This window comes from Schistocerca nitens, chromosome 2 (assembly GCF_023898315.1).
Source record: "Schistocerca nitens isolate TAMUIC-IGC-003100 chromosome 2, iqSchNite1.1, whole genome shotgun sequence".
Lineage (NCBI taxonomy): Eukaryota > Metazoa > Arthropoda > Insecta > Orthoptera > Acrididae > Schistocerca > Schistocerca nitens.
The window spans coordinates 470,547,486-470,570,802 of NC_064615.1; the positions used below are offsets into that span (position 1 = coordinate 470,547,486).

At 45.2% G+C, this 23,317-nt stretch overlaps 1 protein-coding gene across 1 annotated transcript in view; it reads left to right on the plus strand.

Moving 5' to 3' along the window:
- LOC126235103 (uncharacterized) overlaps positions 1 to 23,317 on the plus strand; it is a gene marked incomplete at its 3' end in the record, with an annotated part of 217,158 nt that overhangs the window by 64,889 nt on the left and 128,952 nt on the right. The window contains exons 2-3 of the mRNA XM_049943837.1: positions 16,219 to 16,320; positions 19,762 to 19,920. Coding sequence (XP_049799794.1) covers positions 16,219 to 16,320; positions 19,762 to 19,920 — 261 coding nt within the window. The remainder of the gene's footprint in view (positions 1 to 16,218; positions 16,321 to 19,761; positions 19,921 to 23,317) is intronic.

Here is a 23,317-nt window from a genome sequence, read left to right on the forward strand (position 1 = left end):
CGAAGCCTACCATCAGCTCTTACCAACTGAAATTGGAACTCATCTGACCAGGCTACAGTTTTCCAGTCGTCTAGACTCCAACCAATAAAGTCATGAGCCCAGGAGAGACACTGCAGGTGATATATTCTTAGCAAAGGCACTCGCATCGGTCGTCTAGTGCCATAGCTCATTAACGCCAAATTTAGCCGCACTGTCCTAACGTAATGGTCATTTACGCACCACATTGATTTCTGCGGTATTTCACGCAATGTTGTTTGTCTGTCAGCACTGATAATTTTACGCATACGACGCTGCTCTCGCTCGTTAAGTGAAGGCCGTCGGCCACTGCGTTGTCCGCGATGAGAGGTAATCACTGAAATCTGGTATTTGCGACCCACTCTTGACACTGTGGATCTCGGAATACGATTACCCATGCTTCTAGTTCCAACTACCATTCCGCGTTCAAAGTCTGTTCATGCCCATTGTGCGACTGTAATCATGTCGGATACCTTTTCACATGAATCATCTAATTAAAAATGACATCTCCATTAATGCATCGCCCTTTTATACGTTCTGTACGCGATACTGCTGCCATCTGTATATGTGTATATCGCTATCAAATGGTTCAAATGGCTCTAAGCACTATGGAACTTAACATCTGAGGTCATCAGTCCCATAGACTTAAACGTAACTAACCTAAGGACATCACACACATCCATGCCCGAGGCAGGATTCGAAACTGCGACCGTAGCAGCAGCGCGGTTCCGGACTGAAGCGCCTAGAACAGCTCGGCCACACCGGCCGGCCTATATCGCTATCGCATGACTTTCGTCACCTCAGATTATATCGTGCATGGCTAAATGGCGTCATCCAAAACTGGCGCCGAGGCAACTGCAGTGGATCAAGGTCCAGAAATGACAGTGGTGAATGAGAGCTGTAAAGATTTGTACTGGCGAACAGACGTTCTAACATAAACGTAGGCTTCCGCGGCCATTGTCACATTCAATAAAATTTTTCTGGCTCTGTGACCGCATTGTCAATATATATAAAGCAACCGACGTTTCGGTCCCTGTTGCATGCGACCTTCTTCAGAGTGTTTTTGCTTACTTAGACGTGCTAATGTTGAGCAGCTGACCGCCAAGAGGAACCAAGGGGCTGGCTGCCAACAGTGTCTCCTCAACGACCGTTCAGTGAATGTTGAGGGGTACGGGCTTCCGCAGCAGGCACCCGGCTCATGCACACATGCGGACTGCTGATTATCAGCGACGAAGGCTGGAATTTGCACGGCAATACCGCAACTGAACGTCCACTGAATGGTGACATATGGACTTTTTGGATGAATCATACATTATAATCCATAGGACAGATGGCAGTCGGGATCTAAGGACTGGAAATCAAACACGCTATAACCGTCGTTGCGAGTGTCCAGACTAGAGGACATTCTCTGGCTGATCTCGTCATTTTGGAAGCCAGAATGGATCAACATAAGTATGCATCTGTCCCTGGGGACCATATCCACTCCTACCCGAAGCTTCTTTTTCCTCGACAGGATATCATCTACCAGCAGGGCAATACAATATGTCATTCAGCTCGCAATGTATGTGCATCGTTGTAAGACCACCACGATGAGTTTACCGTACTCCCCTGGCCACCAAACTCCCGGATTTAAACCCAATCGAGAATATTGAGACCACCACGATTGGGCTGTCCGCGCCATGGATCCTCAACACAGAAACCGAGCGCAGCTGTCCAAGGCATTGGAGTCGACCTGGCTCTATACACCTGTTTGTGCTTTCCAGAACCTCACTGGCTCTGTTTCTGCGCGTCTCACAGCACTGCGCTGCGCTGCTTTTGAAAGCTGGTCACATTAATGTGACTGGACAGCGTAATAACAACGTTACAAAATTATTACAGGTATTATGATTATAAGTTACACGGTTTCTTCTTATTCTCTTTTTATTAGATGAGAAACAACTTTTTGGCACTAGTTGCTGGTTCTTCTCATAATTTTGTGATCTTGTTATGAATATAGACGTGTGTCGTCTTGGAGTTGTACTTGGGTGGCCTGCGTACACCAGGAAAACCATTTTTGGACGTTTATGTAAAACATTTTAGTTGAACACTTCACTTTCACCGCTCGCTGTGTGCTCAAAAAACGCCGAAACTCGGACGTCCTGATGAACGCAGGCAAACTAAGTACAGTTCAAAGACGACACATGTAGATTGATAAGATCATAAAATCGCGCGACAGACTAAATAGTAATTTAACCTGCAAAGGTGGTAAGTCCTCCTACTTGTATTCTTTACATTCGCAACAACAGTAAAACTTGAAACTAAAGATATGCTGTTGTCACAGCAACAGTACTCGTACGATTTCAGCGTTATTTTCCAAGTATAAATGTCTGCAGGTTTTTTATTGGTCACGAAGGCCACAATCAGGCCGCCCCGATGCGTTTCATCTTCTTCCAAGGACTATGCATATAATTCTTTCAAGTGGCGATTCAGACCTATGTGAAACGGTATTAACCACATTACTGTTCTTTCGAATACAGTACGTATCAGAAACTACGGATTACAGTGACAAGCGCTATTTTGAATACTTGCTTTCTAAATCTGTCTCATTCTCGTCGCACTGTAACGTGTAATGCTCTGACACTAATACAATGGTGTGGTTATGTAGCAAGACATCGCGCAGAACCATTAGCAGCGAAAAAAATAGAATAGGTTATAGCAATCACCAATATGGGAATCCGGGGGTGGAAAAGAGCAGCAAATAACCGAGAAGTGTGGAGGAAGATTGTTGAAGAAGCCAAGGCTCAAAAAACGGCTCTGAGCACTATGGGACTTCACGTCTGAGGTCATCAGTCCCCTAGAACTTAGAACCACTTAAACCTAACTAACCTAAGGACATCACAGACATCCATGCCCGAGGCAGGATTCGAACCTGCGACCGTAGCGGTCGCGCGGTTCCAGACTGTATCGCCTAGAACCACTCGGCCACTCCGGCCGGCAGCCAAGGCTCACCAAGGGCTGTAGCGCTACTGAAAAAGGAGGTTATAGCAACAGTACCAAAGGCACTATTTTCTTTACACACACACACACACACACACACACACACACACACACACACAGTGATGGGACCGAGCGAGGTGGCGCAGTGCACACTGGAGTTGCATGCGGAAGGACGACGGTTCAAATCCGCGTCCGGTCCGGCCATCCAGCTTTAGGTTACCTGCGATTTCCCTAAATTGCTCCAGGCAAACTCCGCGATGGTTCCTTTGAAAGGGCACAGCCGATTTCCTTCCCTATCCTTCCATTCCGAGCGTGTGCTCCGTCCCTAATGCCTTCTATGTCGACGGGACGTTAAATCTTAATCTCCCCCTTTTCCTGACATGTGAAACATACTATAACGTCCATCATGAGACACGACTTGTATCGAGATCTCCGTCACGGGAAACGCTTATTTATCTCGTCGAAGAAGAGTAAAGCCAACTTCACACGTAGCTCTGGTCTTCAGCGCCTGGGAAGCGAGCTACCAGCTACACAGATTGTCACGTGAAACAGCAGCAGCAGTTAACACGACCCTGAGGAAGTAGAGCAAAGCATCTACTACGCAATAACAGCGCTTAGAAGCTATACGACTCATAGCAATTTTCCAACATGCTTTCCATTCTAGTGATCCAAGATATAGGATTAATGTTTGGAGAAATATGTTCAGTATCCCCCTTACGTTTCATAATGAGACATGCGGAACGGCTGTTCAAAAGAATTTTCCGCAACTGCAGTGATTGTAGTACACCTCCATGAGTGGTATTTTTGATTGTGAAGTCATGTATGCAGCCAGACGTTGGACGACAATATTAGTTGTCTAGTGAATTCCTCCCCATCCCCCCGCCCCCAGTCACAATGGTGTATTGTAAGATTCTAGAGAAACTAATGTGTTATTTTGGTAACAGTCGGAATGTAACATTGTGATAACATAGCTGAAGTAGAAATGACATATGTTCTTGAAAAATCTACACAAGTATTTCACTGCTAAACTGCAGCTGTTAAATTTTTGCTACGAGTATAGTGTCTTAGAACGGGAGTTAACTGTACTTTGCAAAGCTATTGCTCATTTCAATATAAGTTGTATTAAGTTAGACACAAGTTTGTTCAGGTCTGTATCAAAATAATGATAATAATCGAAGTTCTGGAAATTGAAACCACCAGTAACATCTTCTGAACTTTATAACTTATATCGTAAACTTTAGCAACAACTGCTCTTATTACAGTTTTTGCAGCCAATTGAATTCACAAACTGCGTGACTATTAACGTGTTCCGCCACTATTTGCGCCAATTAAAGCATTTATCTTGGGGTATAGCTTTACACGAATTTCAGACATAGTAATTGTAAAGTTTCTTAACACTCGTCCCTGCAGTATGGCGAATAGCTTCTCGGTTTTTGGACAGATTAATCTACCATGCAAACGACGCTCTGTTTCATTCTAAAGGCAATCAGTGTGGTCCAGGTTGTAGTTTTTAGCAGGACGGAAGAGCAAAAGCTCATGAATTTCTTCGAACTATTATGCAGTGATCCCTGCTTGGTGTGTGAGACCATTATCAGGCTAATAAATTAAAGCTTCAACGATTCTTGACCGTTGCCATAGTATGGATAGCCTGCTGTTACCCAAAAATTTTTCATAGCACCTGCGTCCATCTTACCATCGACCAAATTCAATCCTTCGAGTCTAAACCACCAAAAAAGCCACTTAAAAGTTTTACTTACCGCCACCGCATAGTCAAGTAGTTACCTACCGCAAGACACCCGTCAGGCTCGCATACCCCCTTAAAAGGGTGACACTTCGTCCACCGTGACTCGTAAATGAATAAAATCTTTTTAAACTTCTCCGTATAACCAACTGCTTCTGAGAACCAGAACGACTACACACACAGAGAGAGAGAGAGAGAGCGAGCTCAATCGCCTCGATAGGCAGTTCTGACCTTTACACCTTATAAATTTGACAAACGTGTTTGACTGTTTGCTCGTACAGCATGCTTCTGAGTTTGACGACCCGTAAAGTTTTATTATTCATGCCTGCTGTGTGTATCTGAGCTTCCCTGACATCTCCACTCCACAATGACATCTCTAACATCAGGCATGCCCATATGAAACTAGTATGACATCTCCCTGATGCATTGCCAGAACGTGTGACTTCCTATCGCTTGCTCATTCCACCTCGCTCAACTTTCCCTATCATAGAATGGACCCATGCATCAGCCAGATATCCAACGGAATGAATTCATTCATTCACACCTTCATTTATTCATACATCATATTCTGTAAATTATATAATGAGGGGGATTCTTCAAGGATGTGGAATGGGGCCAAGTTACATATTAATAGACAGCAACAAATTTAGAGAATTGCTAATCTTCTCCACTCACTTAATACATAACCAGAAGAAAACTGCTGTTTCGGAAAAAACCAGATCTCCCCCTCTTGCACTAGCCGGCTGCTGTGGTCATACAATGGTTCAAAGTAAAGATTTATGTAACTTCATAGCTACTGCTATTAGCTGTCTGTATACAAGCAAAATAAATATCTGTTCAATACAATCATTCGAGATATGGAAATTTACATCCCTCAGTGCAAATATTCTAATAAATTGTAGAAGTGGGCAACGTTTTATGTTGTTTTTGAATACATTGGGATTTTCAGTTACTTGCCTAGTGTTTACCGGTAACTTCTGACCAGGATACAACACTCCATTCTGGAACATAGATGGGGAAGTATTGTCTATAGTGAATTTATTTTTAATTTGTATCGTTGTGGTTGCGAACAGCGCAGTTCATCCTAAATTCGTTGCATTTACTAACCTCAAGTACCATTAGAGAATACATATATATTAGCACGAAAGTGTAAGAACCGTAGGTCTTTCATCTAACGGGTAAAAGTGCAGGTGACTTAGGATGGTGTACTGCAAAACATTACATCAGTATTTATGTCATTTACTATTAGTAATAATTATAGCCGTTATAAATCGTATGTTTTCAGGTTGGTTAGTACTGCCAAGTACATGTGGCAAGAGCAAGCCATTAATGCTTATTTTTCCCTGCGCAATAGGTCATGTGTTGAGGTGTGGACGTATGGACGCAAAACATATAGTCTCAAGCGTAGTCCACTTAATGCTACAGGTCATCTGTTCAGAAAGCATTTGGTCATAAAGTTTGTGACGCGTTTGTTAGAAGATTGTTCGATGCTGAGAAAAAACGGACACACTGCTGTGTATACATGCTAAGGTACCACATATAAAAATATCTGCACTTATATCCGTTACACTCTGCGTTTATTCTTTAATTTATCTACTTTCTAAATGTGCCCATACAGCCATGTCGACATTGGAAATGTTATACCACATTTGTTCTGGCAGTTCAGAGTATACGTTAGTTTAAATCGTACCCTGGTACAAATCTACATAGGCTGAACAAAGGGCAGATCCTGATGTGAAACAAATTTTACGTCCACAGTATACTGAAACAAGTAAACAAGACGAGAATGTGACACAGGATACACAAACGAAATTCACTGTAAACATTCCACTTGCAACACAATAACAAATGATAAATCACTGTTAGTAAACTAAATTGTTAAGGCTTTCGTGGCCACTTGTTGACAAACTGCCTATTGGCTTCTGTCTCGGGTTCTTCGGCCGACGTTCATCTAATGATTTTTCTGACGTTTCGCCAGCACGAGTGGCTGGCATTGTCAAAGCTTCACCCTCCATTGCCGGTGGTGAACTGGAGCCGAGGATGTCTCACCACGAGCTATTTCACGCGGAATGGCGATTTCTACGAACAGTTGGAAGGCGTCGCCATGGGTAGTCCTCTCAGTCCAGTGGTGGCCAACTTCTTCATGGAACAATTCGAAGCACACGCACTGGACTCGGCGACTTGCAAACCTAAGGTGTGGTACAGGTACGTCGATGATACTTTCGTGGTGTGGAGCCATGGTGAAGAACAGCTCGGTGACTTCCTAAGTCACTTGAACAGCCTCCATGCCAACATAACATTTACCATGGAAGTAGAAAAGGACAAGAAACTGCCATTTCTAGATGTGCTGGTCACAAGGGACGGCGAAAACCTGGGACACAGCGTGTATCGAAAACTGACACACACGGACAGATACCTGTACAAACTATCAAACCACCACCAGAGCCAGAAAAGAAGCATGATTAGTAGGCTCGTAACGAGAGCAGGACGAATATGTGAGCCGCAACACCTAAAACGAGAAAGTCAACACCTGGAAACTGTCCTGAGGAGCAATGGGTACTCCACAAATTATATTAGAAGTGTAACAGAGCCAAACACTCGGCGAAGTTGTTGTTGTTGTTGTGGTCTTCAGTCCTGAGACTGGTTTGATGCAGCTCTCCATGCTACTCTATCCTGTGCAAGCTTCTTCATCTCCCAGTACCTACTGCAACCTACATCCTTCTGAATCTGCTTAGTGTATTCATCTCTTGGTCTCCCCCTACGATTTTTACCCTCCACGCTGCCCTCCAATACTAAATTGGTGATCCCTTGATGCCTCAGAACATGTCCTACCAACCGATCCCTTCTTCTGGTCACGTTGTGCCACAAACTCCTCTTCTCCCCAATCCTATTCAGTACCTCCTCATTAGCTATGTGATCTACCCATCTAATCTTCAGCATTCTTCTGTAGCACCACATTTCGAAAGCTTCTATTCTCTTCTTGTCCAAACTATTTACTGTCCATGTTTCACTTCCATGCATGGCTACACTCCATACAAATACGTGCTCGGCGAAGTAAGGAACCAGAAAAAGAAATGTCGGGTACGTCCTTTCTGCCATACATTCCCAGAGTGACGGACAGAATCGGTCGTATATTGCGCAAACATGGCGTAAAGACGATTTTCAAACCGACAAGGAAGATCAAAGAGTGTCTTAGATCGGCGAAGGAGAAAAGGGACCCACTTGCAATGTCGGGAATATACCGTATACCATGCACATGCGGAAAAGTTTATGTCGGAACGACTGGACGATCCATCAACACCAGGATCAAAGAGCATAAGCGACATTGCAGGTTGGGGCAGGTGGAGAAATCGGCCGTGGCAGAGCACGCACTAAATGAGACCGACCACGTAATAAAATTCGCCGACGCGGAAGTTCTGGCTGTAGAGAAGCATTATCACACGCGCTTGTTCAGAGAAGCTGTAGAAATACAAACACACGCGAACAGTTTGAACAAGAAAGAGGAAAGCCTTAAGGTAAACGGATCCTGGCTTCCCGTACTGCAGCGAACGACCGTCGCAGGTAGCAAGAGGAGAACCGCACCGGAAATGACCGCGGAGAAGCCCTCGGACGTTGGCGCGCCAGGTACATATAGTCTGCGCCCGCGAGCTCGGCTCCAGTTCACCACCGGCAATGGAGGGTGAAGCTTTGACAATGCCAGCCACTCGTGCTGGCGAAACGTTAGAAAAATCATTAGATGAACGTCGGCCGAAGAACCCGAGACAGAAGCCAATAGGCAGTTTGTTAGTAAACTGTTGGGATATTCCTCAGTCAGTCATATCAACGACTATGTATCTAAATTAACAATAAAATATCATTTTGTTTATCCTGTAAGAACTATTTCAGAAGCTGCGAATAGAGAATTTAATATTTGTGCAGGTCTATGATTAGCATATAGGAAGAACATGAGGACAGTAAACAAAAATCAGATTTTGGTATTACAGCCATATGTACAGATACACCAGTATTCAGACACATACATGTACGCGGTACATAATTACATACATTTATTGACTGAGCGTTCCATATCATGCTGAATGGCACGGGGGAATATGGTGCGTTATTGTGTTTTGATCTTCCTCCTGCAAGACACCTGACTAACAACTTTACACAATATTCTTACCGCACACTTCTGTAGAACTAATACTTATGTGATCTTAACTGCACTGTATCGGGTACTATACTAGCATTGCCGGCCGCGGTGGTCTCGCGGTTCTAGGCGCGCAGTCGGGAACCGTGGGACTGCTACGGTCGCAGGTTCGAATCCTGCCTCGGGCATGGATGTGTGTGATGTCCTTAGGTTAGTTAGGTTTAAGTAGTTCTAAGTTCTAGGGGACTGATAACCACAGCAGTTGAGTCCCATAGTGCTCAGAGCCATTTGAACCATTTATACTAGCATTGGGTGTAAGTATGCAGGTCAACACAGTGATAGAGATTTCGAAGTTCAAATCAAACAAAACGGAGCGTTTTTCGTTAAGTTACCCACGCGCTGCTGCCACCTCATGTGTCTGCAAACGTAGAACAATTTAACATCCAAATGACCAAATAAACTTCTCCATCCACATTTTCACTGCATATAGTCATAATTTGCAAGACTATGGTGAGGAAATAAGTTTATCTAAAGTTTACCTTGCGGCGGAGAATCCACGCACACCGCACGAGCTAGTCCCAGAATAAAATGTGAACGATCAACAGGTGTTCAGTACCTCTTTCACAACAGCAACCAGAACAAACTTCTAAAACTAGTTAGGTGTAGAAAGGGTATGAGTTCAGTCTACAACAGAAACAAAATGTAGTCCAGACGAGGACCGCCATCAAGACTTCTGCCGGTTTCATGTTATCAGAAATGCTCCCTCACGCAGACTCAGACAATAATTCACGGTTTAAACGACCTGGCACGCTGCCTTACTCGGCGGTAGATTGCTGGCGCACTCTCGTGTTGTCCTCGCCCTACCTAGGAAGGACGACGAGACACTTGCACATAATTATCAGCGGTAATGTGGGCCGCTGGAGCAGGCAGCAGCTAGCTGGGCGCAAAGGCTGCCAACGTTTGCTTCCCACTGTTTGCTCCTCAGCCAGTATACCGCTCAACTCATTATATCCTCGGTTTCCTTGAGCCCATTGTAGACGTAGGAAATTGCTTCACACGGCAGGAGAATCGAGTTATTTTACTGGGAGCTTTCAGAAACAAACTCCATATTATTTTGAAATATTTATCTTCCGGACGTTGTCCTGATGGTTGATTATGAAAAAAAATCTGCTCACTGTGCTGCTTTTCTTTAAGCAATTTCTGATTCCATTGTCAAGTCTATGTAGGCTGGAAGGCAATTTGTGTATTTTATAAAACCAAATTAAAATGACGATATATTCATCAAGGTTTATTCACTTCACCAACAGACACCTGGTTTCTAGAATATCGTTATGCTTTTCTGTTCCTACTTTTGTGATTTAGTTTTTGCAGAAAGGTTTGATACATTTCTTTGATATGAAGTCTCTTCTGATACTTTTACATTTCATTTATCAGTTTTAACCACTGTAAAAGAGTTCTGGGCTGCGAATCATGCTTCGGAAGAGCTGACGTAATGATTGGGACATGCACAGTCAGAAAAAAATGAAACACCGTCAAGGACAGGGTAATTTTATTGGCAAATGGAGTGACAGCAGTTCATTATTGTAAGAGTAATGATAACAAACTCATACCAAACGAAACACATGAAGCACAGCAAAAAGTGCCTAAATAGTTGCATCAGTACACAGTGTACCCTCCCGCCACCCCCGACCCCCTCTGGCGGCAACGCAGCATCCTGCGAGAGACTGTCCCAAGCATCTTGCGCCTTTTGTTGTAATTCGGTAACGGTTCTTGCAGGCCCTGAAGAGCGAGTAAGTTTCCGCTTAATTATGTCCCATACATGTTCAATTAGCGAGAGATCTGGTGATCTTGACGGCCAGGGTAGTTGCTGTAGACCACGAAGAACACGTTGCGTCGCAGCAGCCGCAACTGGATGGGCGTTATCCTGCTGAAAAATTATATCACCTTCCTGGTGAAGAAATAACTGCTTTACCCTGCAGCGAGTTGTAACTGAAGCCCCCCACCACGTGGCCTGTGTGTCGTGTATAGAGGGCGAATGCACCCTGGATAGGCACCTCACCAGTCAACGTCTACTTCGTTCGCATACAGACAGAAGCTGCTATCATCGCTTAAGACAACAGAGCGCCATTCCACTCTCCAGTCAACTCTTGACGACACCACAGCAGCGATGTTTGGCGGCGTAGTGCTGTCAGTAGTAGCCTTGGCAGAGGCACACGTGTTCTTACACAGGGAAGACAAGTAACGGGATACTTCCTAATATCATGTAGGACCTCCGTTTACTCGGCGTAGCGCAGCAGCTCGACGTAGCATGGAGTCAACAAGTTGTTGGAAGTCCGTGCAGAAATACTGATCCACGCTGCCCCTATAGCTATCCGTAACTGAAGAACTGTTGCCGGTGCAGGATTTTGTGCACGAATTGACCTATCGATTGTATGTCATAAATGTTCATTGGGATTCGTGTCGGACGACTAGCTGGCCAAATCTTTCTCTCGAATTGTCCAGAATGTTGCTCAAACCAATTGAGAACAACTGTGGCCCGCTGACATGCCGCATCGTCATCCATAAAAATTCCATTGCCGTTTGCTTACATGATGTTTATCAGTGGCTGCCGAACGTAACCATTTCCAGTCAAAGATCGTTTCAGTTGGACCAGAGGACCCAATCACATAAAACACACCCCATACCATTACGGAGCCACCACGAGCTTGCACAGTGCCTTGTTGACAACTTGTGGGGTCTGCGCCACTCTCGGAGCCAACTATCAGCCCTTACCAATTGACATTGGGACACATCTGACCAGTCCATGCCTTTTCAGTCCTGTAGTGTCCAACCAATGAAGTCACGAGCCAAGGAGAGACGCTGCAGGCCATGTTGTGCTGTTAGCAAAGGCGATTGTCTACTGTCATAGCTCATTAACGCCAAATTTCAACGCACAGTCCTAATGGACACACTCGTCGTACGTCCCATGTCGATTTCTGCGGTTGTATCACGCAGTGTTGCTTGTCTCTTTGCACTTACAATTCTACACAAACACCGCTACTCTCAATCGTTAATTGGAAGTCGTCGGCCACTGTTTTGTCCGAGTTGAGACGTGATGACTCAAATCTGGTATTCTCGGTACACTCTTGACGCTGTGGTTCTCCAAATATTGAATTCCCTAAGGATTTCTGAAACGAACGGCCCATGCATGGAGCTCCAACTACCATTCCGCGTTCAGAGTCTGTTAATCCCGTCGTGCGGCCACAGTCACGTGGGAAATTCTTTCACATGAATCACCTGAGTACAAATGACAGTTCTGGGAAATGCACTGCCCCTTTATACCTTGTGTTCGCGATACTACCGCCAGCTGTATATCGCTATCCCATGACTTCTGTCACCTCAGTGTAATGCTGCTGAAGGCAGACGGTCCCAGTGGTCCCTGATCAGACAACAGGTGCAGCATCTGCTCGGATTTCGCTCCTGGATGGTATTCAGTCTGCCACCGCTGGTCGCACAATGCGTTGAGCTACACGCGTGTCTGTTCTCCACGGACGTCCAGAACCTGGTCTGCAGGTGTGCGAATGTTCCGCAGACCACTATTGAAAGCAGCGACGCATTACCGGTACACCGTGTGCAACATATTGAACAGTCCATCATTACGTCCATCCAGCTGTTCAACAGGTGTACTTACTCTTCGGGGGGCATCACTGTACCGCAGAATAAATGTTGCAAACAAGTTTCGCCTCTAACCTCAGTACAGTTACTGCCAACATTGTGAAAAGAGAGGGTGGACAGAAAGGCCTCATGAGCACCATGTGATCACCGATGACCGTAAAATGACAAATGAATCACTGACACTACAACCCCTTAGTATGCACGCAGGTGCTATGAATCTGGTAAAGCTACGAAAAGCAACACCAGTTGCAGTGGAGCAATGATTATCGCTACCTAATGCTGATGATGACAATGACACTAAATGCGAGAGGACAGTCTTTTATGTCAGCTAATGTTTAGTAAAACAGATGAACGTATGCAAGTTACATTTTAGTCCATAAGGACCACACACACATAATTTGATCTTACCATGACTAAAGGTCACGAGCGGCCGTATAAACATTCAATTACGTTCACACAATGCCTAAGAGTTACCTTTATACAATTTTAGCTTTTACTTTGTCTACACTTGATATTTGTGTTAGTAATTACTTCGTATTTCCTGCTTTCTCTTAATTTTTTTATGATTATTGAAGTACTATTGATAGTAATTAGTTTTCCTTCATTAACGGAGACGATAACAATATTATGAAATAAGAGAGGATAATATTTTCTTTATTTTATTTCCAGTCTTGGGTCACAGTGTTTATTTGTAATCAGATTATTAATTTCCGTCGGTAATGGTCCTCTTGAGACCTAGAAAATATAAACACACAGGGATAGGCCAATTTACAAAACGCTCCCAACTACAGGAATGTAAAGCAGAAAATAACTATAAAAGAAGTGTACAACACATCCAGACCCGAGTAAAAACGTGTTACAGTACACATGTCACGCTATTGCATATGATGAAACCATTTTGGCTTCGTAAAACAAATAAAATTACAGTATGTATTAGATATGACTGTATTAAACCGGCGACCTAGAAACGACGGAGAGGCTTCGTCCCACCGTAGCCCTCAATGGTACACAACCCCACAACGGGCGACAGCAGTCCACCCACCCCACCGCCGCCCCACACCGAAACCAGGGTTATTGTGCCGTTCAGTCCCCAGTGGATCCCGTCGAGTACGTCCATACCAAACGAGTGTAAGCCCAAATGTTTGCGTGGTAGAGTAATGTTGATGTACGCGAACGTGGAAACGGTGTTTGCGCAGAAATCGCCGACAGAGTATAACTAGAATAAGGGGAACCAGCCCGCATTCGCCGAGATAGATGGAAAACCGCCTTAAAAACCATCCATAGGCTGGCCGGCACACCGGACCTCGACGCTAATCCGCTCGGGCGGATTCGGGTCGGGGACCGTGCCGGCACGCCTCCCCGGCCGGCCAGAGTGGCCGAGCGGTTCTAGGCGCTACAGTCTGGAACTGCGCGACCGCTGCGGTCGCAGGTTCGAATCCTGCCTCGGGCACGGATGTGTGTGATGTCTTTAGGTTAGTTAGGTTTAAGTAGTTCTAAGTTCTAGGGGACTGATGACCTCAGAAGTTCAGTCCCAAAGTGCTCAGAGCCATTTGAACCATTTTTGAACGCCTCCCCGTCCGGGAAACAGCGCGCTAGACTGTGCGACTAGCCGGGCAGGCCGAAATTATAGTATACAAAGAGCACAATTGAAGCGTACATACTGTACACAAAGAGAAGTTCAGTTATACTGTCATGGAATGGCAAGAAACGTGCCACCATACAAGACCGCTAGGTGTCCTTGCTTCGCGTCAGTTCATCTGAATTCAAAGAAGTATACTCATTATCATCAAGTAAATAACAACTTACCTCCCATTTTATAAAAGAAAATGTAGAAGAGAAAACGGAAATGACACTGCTTAGACGTCATATAATAAATTTAATGGGAAAGGAGGCATTATTGAAACAAACACCTATGTTAGAAGATTACATAGTCTCTTCACACAATACTCGCGTTTAACCACAGACACAACAGTAGGGGACTTATGACCACAGCAGTTGAGTCCCATAGTGCTCAGAGCCACAACAGTAAATTGGGAAATAAATTTAAAAATATAATATTTGATTGCAGGTATTGTAAGTAACAAAAACTTTCATTCTTTGTAAATATTTTCACCATTTTTTTTGACTAAACGATTAATTATTGATACTTCTGGTACCTGCTACAAAACGGCAAAGAAGTGCAAAAATCCGAACTCGATAAAGGAATATCAAAATGAAAGTCATAAACGAACAAGGCTAAGTAGGATAACAATAACATATACTGCGTGTGTATTATCTGAATGCGGTGTTTCCCCGCAGGAAAGAGTGGAAAAAAGTACATAATGACTTAATATTACGAGAATTTTTGTGGGTTCTATTGGCTTTCCAGTGGCTATTAATCACAGAAGACACAACGAAACCCGTACTCCTGCCCTAGACACAGAAGTGCCGCAACACAACGTGGTGTGGATTCCACTAACGTCTCAGGTAGCGCTGGAGGGAATTGACACCATGAATCCTGCAGGGCTGTCCAATAATACGAAAGAGAACGAGGGAGCATATAATCGATATGCTCAATAATGTTCATGTATGGGGAGTTTGGTTGCCAGCGTAAATGTTTAAACTCAGAAGAGTGTTCCTGAAGCCACTCTGTATCAATTCTGGTCTTGTGGGGTGTCGCATTGCCCTGATGAAATTGCCCAAGTCCGTCGGAATGCACAATGGATATGAATGGATGCAGGTGACTAGAGAGGATGCTTGCGTACATGTCAGCTGTCAGAGTCGTATCTAAACGTATCAGGGGTCCCATTTCAATCCAACTGCACACACCCCACACCATTATGGAGCCTCCACCAGCTTGAAAAATCCGCTGCTGACATGCTGGATCCATAGATTCATGAGGGTGTCTACATACCCGTACATGTCCATCCGCTCGATACAATTTGAAACGAGACTCGTCCGACCAGACAACATGTTCCCAGTCATCAACAGTCCAATGTCGGTGTTGACGGACCCAGGCAAGTCGTAAAGCTTCGTGTCGTGCAGTCATAAAGGCTACACGAGTGGGCCTTCGGCTCCGGAAGCCCATATCGATGATGTTTCGTTGAATGGTTCGCACGCTGACACCTGTTGATGACCCAGCATTGGAAATCTGCAGCAATTTGCGCAAGAGTTGCACTTCTGTCGCGTGAAACGATTCTCTTCAGTCGTCGTTGGTCCCGTTCTTGCAGGACCTTTTTCCGGCCGCAGTGAAGCCGGAGATTTGATGTTTTATCGGATTCCTGATATTCACGGTACACTCGCGAAATGGTCGTACGGGAAAATCCCCACTTCAGCGCTTTCTCAGAAATGCTGTGTCCCGTCGCTCGTGTGCCGACTTTAATACCACATTCAAACTCACTTACATCTTGATAACCTGTCATTGTAGCAGCAGTAACCGATCCATCAACTGCGCCCGACACTTGTTGTCTTATATAGGCGTTGCCGACCGAAGCACCATATTCTGCCCGTTTACATTTCTTCATAATTGAATACGCATGTCTGTACCAGATTCTTCGGCGCTTCAGTGGACTTAAGTATTCACAAACACGCGTAGATGTAGCTGACAGCGGCGCCATCGCTGGTGCCTGGTGTGTAGTGAGGTGGTGGGCGCGAGCAGTTGAGCTGCAGCGACTGCTGTACTCTACTGTACTGTAGCGTGCCATTGTGTTGTTGTGTGTCGCAGCCGCGGCCATGACGTGGCCGCCGCCCCCGCTGCTGCTGTCACTGCTGGTGCTGCTGGCGACCTCGGCCAGCGCCCGCTTCGTCTCCACGCACGACGTCACCCGTAAGTACCGCCGCCTTACCTGTGTTTGCAACAAGCAGCAGCGAAGCATTAATAACGTCACACACTATCTGATCAAAAGTATCCGATACCTACTACTGGACATTAATACGGAGCGTGTCCAACCTTCTCCTATATAATCGCTTGATCTCTGCTGGGGACACTTTCAAAGAGGTGTCTGGATGTCTGTGGAGAAATGGCAGCCGATGCTTCCTCAAGATCCGAGACCAGAGGAAGTAGTGATGTTGGACACTGAGATCTGGAGTGAAGTCGACGTTCTAGCACATCCCTCAGGAGTTCCACTGGATTCAGGTCCGGATATGAGCAAGTCAGTTCATTTCAGGAATGTTACTGTCCATAAACCATTGCCTCACAGATCCTGCTTTATGACAGTTAGCATTGTCATGCTTATCCAAACAATCATTGTCTCCAAGCTGTTTCTCTGCTGTATGCAGTACACAATGCATATTGTCCTCTATTTGGTGTTTTCTTACGTGCAATAAGTAAACCACACTCTAACCACGAAAAATATCCCCATACCGTTACACCAGCTCTGTCATACTTCAGTGTTGGCGCTACATATGGTGGCACGTAACATTCCCCAGTTTTTCACCAAACAAAAAGCCTTTCATAGCATGGCCACAGGATGTGGCGTGATTCATCACTCGAAACCACTCGTTTCCAGTTATTCACTGCCCTGTGGCACAGCATCAAGCATCACTTGGGAGTGACTACAGAAATATATGGCTTATGAGCGACTTCTCGACCATTGTATCCCATTCATTTTAACCCCCTTCTCACAGTCATTGTGCTGATTGGACCTCTACAGCGTTGTGGAACTCACGAGTGACTCCTTCAGATGATATCATGTGGTTATTTACAATGACACTCCGAAGTGCTCGACGGTTCCTAACGTCGGTACAAGGGGTCTGCCTGGTCTTGGTTTAGCTGTGGTTGTTCCTTCACAGTCACCTCGCCAACAATTGACAATGCACATGCACTGCTTTAGAAGGGTTTAAATGCCCGTGATGGATTTGTTACTCAAGTGACATACGATGATTACTCTACGTTCGAAGTCATCCCTCTCTCCTGTTATTACAGCTTCTCTACTGACTACAGAGTACTCCCCGCCTCCATTTATACTGGCGGATCCACCTCTCGTGAAATCTACTGGTCAACTCTACATTCCGCAGGTGTGTGCGTATACTTTAGATCAGATAGGGTACAGTTTCACTTACGTAAGACACTAGTAACAACTGCAATAAAGTACAGACCTGTTCTGCAAGTGCTGGTTTCAAGCGGTCCACTCACTTTTTCGAACTACCATAGATAAGTGGCTACATAAATTCACGAGGCTCTCAACAACCCCAGTATTTTTCCAGTTGTACCAACAGACACGTGAGTCGGTGAAATCCGGCTCAGTATTTATGTAATCTTATCAACTTTAACGCTTTCCCCATATCCCTTACCACATCAGGGTTTCCCCTTCCCTCTGCATCTTTCGCTGCTCGTTTCCCTCTTTACACCATGGCCTGGCCTAGAAGCCAGTCCGATTTTACATTTCTTTCTTCTAGTTTAAACATCCCCTGCCCACCACTCCCTAACCTATCGTCTTTCCTGAATCACAAGAAACTTAGTTGCTTTGTTTAGATCCAAACACCACTATCCTACAAGACGTGTAAACTTCTCTCACCTAAACATGTCCTTTCCCAGTGTAACTCTTCTACACTACTGGCCATTAAAATTGCTACACCAAGAAGAAATGCAGATGATAAACGGGTATTTATTGGACAAATATATTATACTAGAACTGACATTACATTTGCACGCAATTTGGCTGCATAGATCCTGAGGAATCAGTACCCAGAACAACCACCTCTGGCCGTAATAACGGCCTTGATACGCCTGGGCATTGAGTCAAGAAGAGCTTGGATGGCGTGTACAGGTACAGCTGCCCATGCAGCTTCAACACGATACCACAGTTCATCAAAAGTAGTGATTGGCGTATTCTGATGAGCCATTTGCTCGGCCACCATTGACCAGACGTTTTAAATTGGTGAGAGATCTGGAGAATGTGCTGGCCAGGGCAGCAGTCAAAAATTTTCTGTGTCCAGAAAGACCTGTACAGGACCTGCAACATGCGGTCGTGCATTATCCTGCTGAAATGTAGGGTTTCGCAGGGATAGAATGAAGGGTAGAGCCACGGGTCGTAACACATCTGAACTGTATCGTTCCACTGTTCGAAGTGCCGTCATTGCGAACAAGAGGTGACAGAGACGTGTAACCAATAGCACCCCATACCAACACGCCGGGAGATACGCCAGTATGGCGATGACGAATACACGCTTCCAAGGTTCGTTGATCGCGATGTCGCCAAACAAGAATGCGACCATCATGATGCTGTAAACGCAAGATGGATTCATCCGAAAAAATGACGTTTTGCCATTCGTACACCCAGGTTCGTCGTTGAGTACACCATCGCAGGCGCTCCTGTCTGTGATGCAGCGTCAAGCGTAACCGCAGCCATGGTCTCCGAGCTGATAGTCCATACTGCTGCAAACGTCGTCGAACTGTTCGTGCAGATGGTTGTTGTCATGCAAACGTCCCCATCTGTTGACTGAGGGATCGAGACGTGGTTGCACGATCCGTTACAGCCATGTGGATAAGATGCCTGTCATCTCGAGTGATACGAGGCCGTTAGGATCCAGCACGGCGTTCCGTATTACCCTCCTGAACTCACCGGTTCCATATTCTGCTAACAGTCATTGGATCTCGACCAACGCGAGCAGCAATGTCGCGATACGAAAAACCGCAATCGCAATGGGCTACAATCCGACCTTTATCAAAGTCGGAAACGTGATGGTACGCATTTCTCCTCCTTACACGAGGCATCACAACAACGTTTCACCAGGCAACGCCGGTCAACTGCTGTTTGTGTATGAGAAATCGGTTGGGAACTTTCTTCATGTCAGCACGTTGTAGGTGTCGCCACTGGCGCCAACTTTGTGTGAATGCTCTGAAAAGCTAATCATTTGCATATCACCGCATCTTCTTCCTGTGGGTTAAATTTCGCGTCTGTAGCACGTCATCTTCGTGGTGTAGCAATTTTAATGGCCAGTAGTGTATGTTCAAGCACGCATTTTTCGTCGTGAATTCATATTTTTGTCCAAACCCTGAATTTAAACAAACTACCGGGAGAAAGGGGTAGCAGGTTAAAGGTTAACAGTGGATCAGATGTAAAAAGAGGAAGAATCATTCCTTCCTGAACACACAAATTTATCTTGAAACTGCAGCTGGACAAATGTGTTACGTAGCCACGCGGGACAAACGATGCAGTTGAGCACGCACTGTATGTTCCTGAAACCTGTGTCTGTATCAGTGGCACAGTGCACACTGGATGGTTGGTTGGGCGCTTGTAACAGCCGGCGCCCTGTGTGTCCGCAGCGTGCGCCGTGGAGGCGCTGGCGCCGTCGGACAAGGCGCTGCTCTGCTACTACGAGGGCCGGCTGTCCGTCTACCAGCTGGACCCCTGCCTCTGCACGCACATCGTCTTCAAGGACGCCGCCGTCGTCTCCGACAACTTCGGGCTCAAGATCGTCTCTGGTGAGTACACTGACCGACATTCTAATTTACAGCAATGCCACAGCAGTAGCTGCACAGGCCTTCTTTTACTGCGAAACATACCATAACACTACAGCACGCAGCCGACCAACAACAGAGAGTAAGCGAGAGAGAGCTTACGCTAGATCTTTCCATGTTGTCACTGTCGCTACGGCCAGATGTTTAATTTTGTCATGGTCTTCAGACTTTTCACATGTTCCGGTTCCTCATTCGCGTGTTAAAATTGCAGGTTGTTCGCAGATGATGCTGTAATTTACCGTCTTGTAAGGTCATCCGAAGACCAGTATCAGATGCAAAGCGATTTAGAAAAGATTGCTGTATGGTGTGACAGTTGGCAGTTGACGCTAAATAACGAAAAGTGTGAGGTGATCCACATGAGTTCCAAAAGAAATTCGTTGAAATTCGATTACTCGATAAATAGTACAATTCTCAAGACTGTCAATTCAACTAAATACCTGGGTCTTAAAATCACGAACAACTTCAGTTGGAAAGACCACATAGATAATATTGTGGGGAAGGCGAGCCAAAGGTTGCGTTTCATTGGCAGGACACTTAGAAGATGCAACAAGTCCACTAAAGAGACAGCTTACACTACACTCGTTCGTCCTCTGTTAGAATATTGCTGCGCGGTGTGGGATCCTTACCAGGTGGGATTGACGGAGGACATCGAAAGGGTGCAGAAAAGGGCATTTCGTTTTGTATTATCACGTAACAGGGGAAAGAGTGTGGCAGATATGATACGCGAGTTGGGATGGAAGTCATTAAAGCAAAGACGTTTTTCGTCGCGGCGAGATCTATTTACGAAATTTCAGTTACCAACTTTCTCTTCCGAATGTGAAAATATTTTGTTGAGCCCAACCTACATAGGTAGGAATGATCATCAAAATAAAATGAGAGAAATCAGAGCTCGAACAGAAAGGTTTAGGTTTTCGTTTTTCCCGCGCGCTGTTCGGGAGTGGAATGGTAGAGAGATAGTATGATTGTGGTTCGATGAACCCTCTGCCAAGCACTTAAATGTGAATTGAAGCGTAATCATGTAGATGTAGATATAGGATGTCCCTTGTCCGCTTCTCGGGAAGCCCAGTAATGAGGCTGTCATGTCGCTTACTTTCAGTCCGTTGGAATTATTTATGGGTTTCTTAACTTAACGACGTTAGCTCCATTTAATCTAAAGAAACCAAACCCCTCTTCCATATGGAGTTTACTTCTTCCGATATACTGTAGAAAAACTTGCAATCAATAGCAGCTGTGTTACTTTTAATCCATCTTGATTGCAAAATGTTTATTCATATGACCGGTTTCGCTTCCTCTAGAACCATCTTTAGATCTGATATTTCGGTTACAGGAGTAACCCGTCCAAACACAGCAACTTTCACATGCTGCTCCACATCTAGTTGCTGTGTTTGGACTGGTTACTCCTGTAACCGAAATATCAGATCTGAAGATGGTTCTAGAGGAACCGAAACCGATCATATGAATAAACATTTTGCAATCAAGACGGATTAAAAGTAACATTGTAAAATCACTGATTGCGTCTATCCTATCAGACATTATGTCTGTTTTTGCAATAGCAGCTCTCTTTAAACGCGGATAAATGAAGATAACACCCATAACAAAGACAAAGAGTCGTGTAGCATAAAATTGGTCGTGAACATGCCGTATAAATATATAGGGGTAACACTAAGGAGTGATATGAAACAGGACGATCACGTAAAATCAGTATCAGTGAATGCCGATGGAAGACTTGCGTTTGTTGGAAGGATACTGGGATATTCAAGATAGTAGTGCGACGAGTTCTAGAATATTGATCCAACGTTTGGATTCCTTATCAAACAGGTATGGCAACAGAAATCGTACGAATTCAGCATAGCCATTGTTGTAGTGTAGCAGAAATGCACGAGGAAGTCAAACTGGAGTCCTTGGATGAAGGTCGACGCAAGTTTCACGAAATCCTGTATGTTAAACAAAAAGGTAAACTGTATTCGAATAACACAACGACCTGATTCTTCAACTTCTCCCGGCGTATTTCTTGCTCGAACAGTCCACGGGTCTACAGCCGGTCCATGGTGTCCAACGGGCCCTTTGGACACTATGGACCTTGGACACTATGGACCGGCAGTACACCCGTGGACTGTTCGAGCAACACTACGACCATTTTGTTATCTCCATCGTACGAGGGCGTGCTGAATTGCAATGCTTCTGATTTTTTATGTGATAGCTCTTAAATCTTTTTAAATAAAACAAACGTTATTAGCAGTCTACGTCTTTATGCTTCATGTCTACATATTTGCAGCCGTCTGCCACTAGAGTGCTCCGAATTGTAGCATGGCGGTGCGTAACGGAACTATATCGGTGCGTGAGGAACAGCGTAGTGCAATCGAGTTTCTAATTCAAAGAGTTCGTCCACACATGTGGCACACCCTCTCCTTCAGGGTGACACAGCAAGATCATACACGACCGCTGTGACATCTGTAACAGACCGACACATTGGGTTCATCGTCATCGATCGTCCTCCATACACTCCCGACTTGGCTCCGTCTGATTTTCATCTGTTTACAGAATTTAAAGAACACCTTCGAGGACTTCGCTTTGATACCGATGAAGTAGCCGGCCGAAGTGGCCGTGCGGTTAAAGGCGCTGCAGCCTGGAACCGCAAGACCACTACGGTCGCAGGTTCGAATCCTGCCTCGGGCATGGATGTTTGTGATGTCCTTAGGTTAGTTAGGTTTAACTAGTTCTAAGTTCTAGGGGACTAATGACCTCAGCAGTTGAGTCCCATAGTGCTCAGAGCCATTTGAACCATTTTTGAACCGATGAAGTGACGCAAGCATAGGTGAAGTTTTGGGCTCTGTGAACAAAGTCAGACATTCTGCAATGACAGTACAAACAAACTGTTCTGTCGTTGGGAGAAATGTGCTCGTCACCAGGGCGACTATGTTGGGAAATAAATATGTAGATATGAAGAATAAAGATGTAGAATGTTAGCAACGTTTGTTTTATCTAAAAGGTTTCAAGAGTTTTCACATACAAAATTTGGAGGCATTACTTTTCAGTACGCCCCACCGAGCGATGTGGCGCAGTGGTTAGCACACTGGACTCGCATTCATGAGAACGACGGTTCAAACCCGCGACCAGCCATCCAGATTTAGAGCTTCCGTGATTTCCCTAAATCGCTCCAGACAAATGCCGGGATGGTTCCTTTCAAAGTGCACAGGCGAATTCCTTTCCCATCCTTGACGCAATCCCAGCATGCTCTGTCTCTAATGACCTCGATGTCGACGGGACGTTAAACCCAATCTTCCTTCCTTTCCTTCCTTCAGCGCGCTCTCGTATATCTCGCATAGTGATCGTAACAGTGAGATAAGAAATTAGGGTGCGT